Source organism: Chaetomium globosum, genomic scaffold (assembly GCF_000143365.1).
Source record: "Chaetomium globosum CBS 148.51 scaffold_3 genomic scaffold, whole genome shotgun sequence".
NCBI classification, from domain to species: Eukaryota; Fungi; Ascomycota; class Sordariomycetes; order Sordariales; family Chaetomiaceae; genus Chaetomium; species Chaetomium globosum.
The window spans coordinates 2,872,806-2,875,769 of record NT_165978.1 but is presented as its reverse complement, the minus strand read 5'-3'; the positions used below and the strand labels follow the sequence as shown (position 1 = coordinate 2,875,769).

General features: G+C 51.0%; 1 protein-coding gene across 1 annotated transcript; it reads right to left on the bottom strand.

Moving 5' to 3' along the window:
• Positions 1–1,067: 1,067 nt before the first annotated feature.
• On the bottom strand, positions 1,068–2,448 carry CHGG_06233 (uncharacterized protein; the record flags this gene model as incomplete). Its single annotated transcript, XM_001222327.1, has 2 exons — positions 1,068–2,045; positions 2,113–2,448. The coding sequence occupies 2 exons, from the start codon at positions 2,446–2,448 to the stop codon at positions 1,068–1,070; spliced, it is 1,314 nt and encodes a 437-aa protein (XP_001222328.1).
• Between the last annotated feature and the right edge of the window lie 516 nt (positions 2,449–2,964).

Here is a 2,964-nt window from a genome sequence, read left to right as displayed (position 1 = left end):
CGGTTATGTCGGAAGATGCCAGTGAACAACGGCACCCAGGAGCTGGAGAGCGCATATCCGCACGAGTTGCCCAGCGCGAAGGTGAAGAGTAAATGGCGCGGGTGTTGTCGAGAGAGAGGCGAGCGGCTCAGAGTTCATTGTCAGTGTTGAGAGAATAATAGAAGAGTGGATGAGCGGGCGTTTAGTGAAAGGTATAACTATATCATATCATGGGTTTTGTGACGCGGCATGGTGTATAATCTTGTGTTTTTTCTGGGTCTTCTTCTGTCCAGACGCAAGTCGGGGGTGGTCCAGTCCTTGGGTGAAGGAATGGGTACTCGGAAACGGCCAATCCTGCTGGGCCTACGAAGGCGTTCTGGACACTGGTTATAAAGGAGGCCGAGTTGAATGACAGCCTAGCAAGAGTGTGGTTCGATTCATCCTTCATAGGCACAACAACGTAGGTAGTGACATTGGTTGACAAGAGCTGTCCGGTGAAAAAAAGAAGAAAGAAAGAAAGAAGAAGAGAAGAGAAGAGGAGAAGAAGAACAAGCAAAAAGAGAGAAAAGAGAGAAAAAAAAAAAAAAAGAAAGAAAGAAGAAAGAAGGGGGAAAAGAAGCAAAAAAGAGAAGAACCTAATGGAAGAAAGCGGGGAATCGAGACGAAAGAAATGAAGAAAGCAAAATAAAATGGGAATAACCTAAGGAAAAAATAAGAATAGGAAACTATTAAGCTACATGCCGTACATGCTTTTCCGCACCGACAAAGAGATTACGGGCATGTTATGGACCAGTCTAACCCGTCTCTCGCAATATAGAAGATTAAGATTGGAACCCCAGGGACGGTCAGGACCACTAATCTCATAGGTACCTATGCGGCATACCATGAACCATCCCAAAAGAATCGTGGCCCAGAAGAATAAGTTTGGAGGATATTGGCTGAAAACCCGCGAGTTGTTTCTCGATTTTAACTAACTAGTTACTATCTCAAGCATTTTCCAACCGATGTAACAAAGATCTATCGAAATTACCAGCTACAAGGGTCTTCAAAGAGATCGCAACACAAGAACTTTTTATCGAAGTAACACCTCACCGGTTGGGTTTAGCCTCAGCAAAACGCTCGAGCGTCTGTTTTTGCAGTGCCCTCTGCTCGTTGATGATGTCCCACAGCTCTTCATTCTGCTTCTTCAGGTCTTCGTCGCCAGTCGCCTCAGCGACGGGCTGGCTGAACGCCGCTATTGCGCTCTCTATAGCCTCCTGCGGAAAGCCGGCGGCATTGAGTAGTGAATCGAATCTAGTTTCCGCCCCCGAATATGAGTCGAATTGGGCGGCGAACGTATACGCGCGCTCGGCTTGTGATGGCTTGATGATGTTCACCGTCTTAGTAGGCTTGTCCGTTGGGAATGGCGAAACAAAGTCAATATTGGTAACGGCTGCGTTGAGGTTGACCAGTTCGACGGGTGACTTATTTTCTGCAATATCCCATCGCATTATCTGGCCCCTGGGGTGCCCGGTGAGCAGCATGGTGCCGTCGTAACTCAGGCTCAGGCAAGAAGCCGGCCCCACGTCAGGCAGCGTCGCACCGAAGGGCGAAGAAACCTGCACGACCGTCGTGGCCTCTTCGGCGCCTGGCCCCAACAGGGGCTTCTCAGCAAACACCTCGGTCAAGTAGAGCGACCCGTCCTCGCAGGACACACAGATGGCTCTAGAAGACGGATCGAGGGACAGACACAAGGGGAAGCTGGGGAAGAGGAGTGTCCGTAGAGCATCGCCAGTCTGGTAGTTCCAAATGATGCATGACTTATCCTTGCTCGCAGAAACACAAAAGTTTGTGTCGCTGCTAACACTGGAGCTCACGGCAAGGCCGACAATGGCAGCTCTGTGGTTGGAGAGGCTCCGTTGCGGCTCGTGCTCGGCGGCAGAGTCCAGTTCAAGCAGCTGTGGCAGCGACCACACGTGGATATCCGAGTCGGCGGACCCTGTCAAAATATAGGAGGATGCGGCGGCCACGCAAGAAATTCCCTGGACGTGGCGTGCTGGGGTCGAGGCCAGCCGGCCAGTGCCTGTCTATGACAAATGAAAGTTAGCCGACCAAAACATTCTCAAGTTCCTGACTTGTCTATCCATATCTTACCTCCCAGAGCATCAGACGGCCCTCGGTGGTGCCCATGACGAGAACATCGCCGACCAGCGTCAGGCATCGTATCCTCTCCGGGAAAGCCACAAACGCCTCCTGGTTCCCCCGGAGTCTGGAGTAGACATGGACATAGGCTTTCTCATGCTGGGCGGCGAAGATGTGGGTCTCGCTGATGGCAAGGCAGTTCACTGGAACTGAACTCTTTTTGAAGGTTGACTTGACTGAGTACGTGGGGCTGAGGGTGTGGCAGTAGATGCCAACATCCTTTGCGATGGCTGTGTTGGAGGAGAGCGGTGCCCCACATATCGCCGAGACGAATTCCTCAGAGAGCATGTTGCCGTCTCGTCTTTGGCACAGATTCTCGGCTCTCGTTCTTCCCCCTCCCTTGATAACCCAACCAACCCGAATGAGTGATTCAGTAAACGGAACGCAACCAATCACATGAAAAACAACCCAGCTCTTAGTTTGCGTGTGTTTTTTTTTCAGTGACGCTAAGAGCGGTAGCCCCCCAGCTTGGATTCCGGCCGATGGAGGGAGATGGTTTCACTGCCTTGGTGTTGTGGTGAGACAGGGAAAGGGCTCTGTGCGAGTTGAGGCATGCAAGGGAACACGCTTGCTGAGGCTGAGATGGAATGTTTAAAGCTGAGTGGCTAGGGTGCTCAATAAATCGAATGGGAAATCGAGTTGTCGTGTCAGGTCGCAGCTGCTGCTTCCTGCATTCATGGAAATTTTGGTGAAAAAAAGAAGTGGCACTTTCCTTTTTCCTTCGGATTGTTGTCTATGATTGGGTTGCACAAAAGCTTTGACGTTTGAAGTGGGTCCAGTCTGTCTGGGCAGCAGTGACGAGAG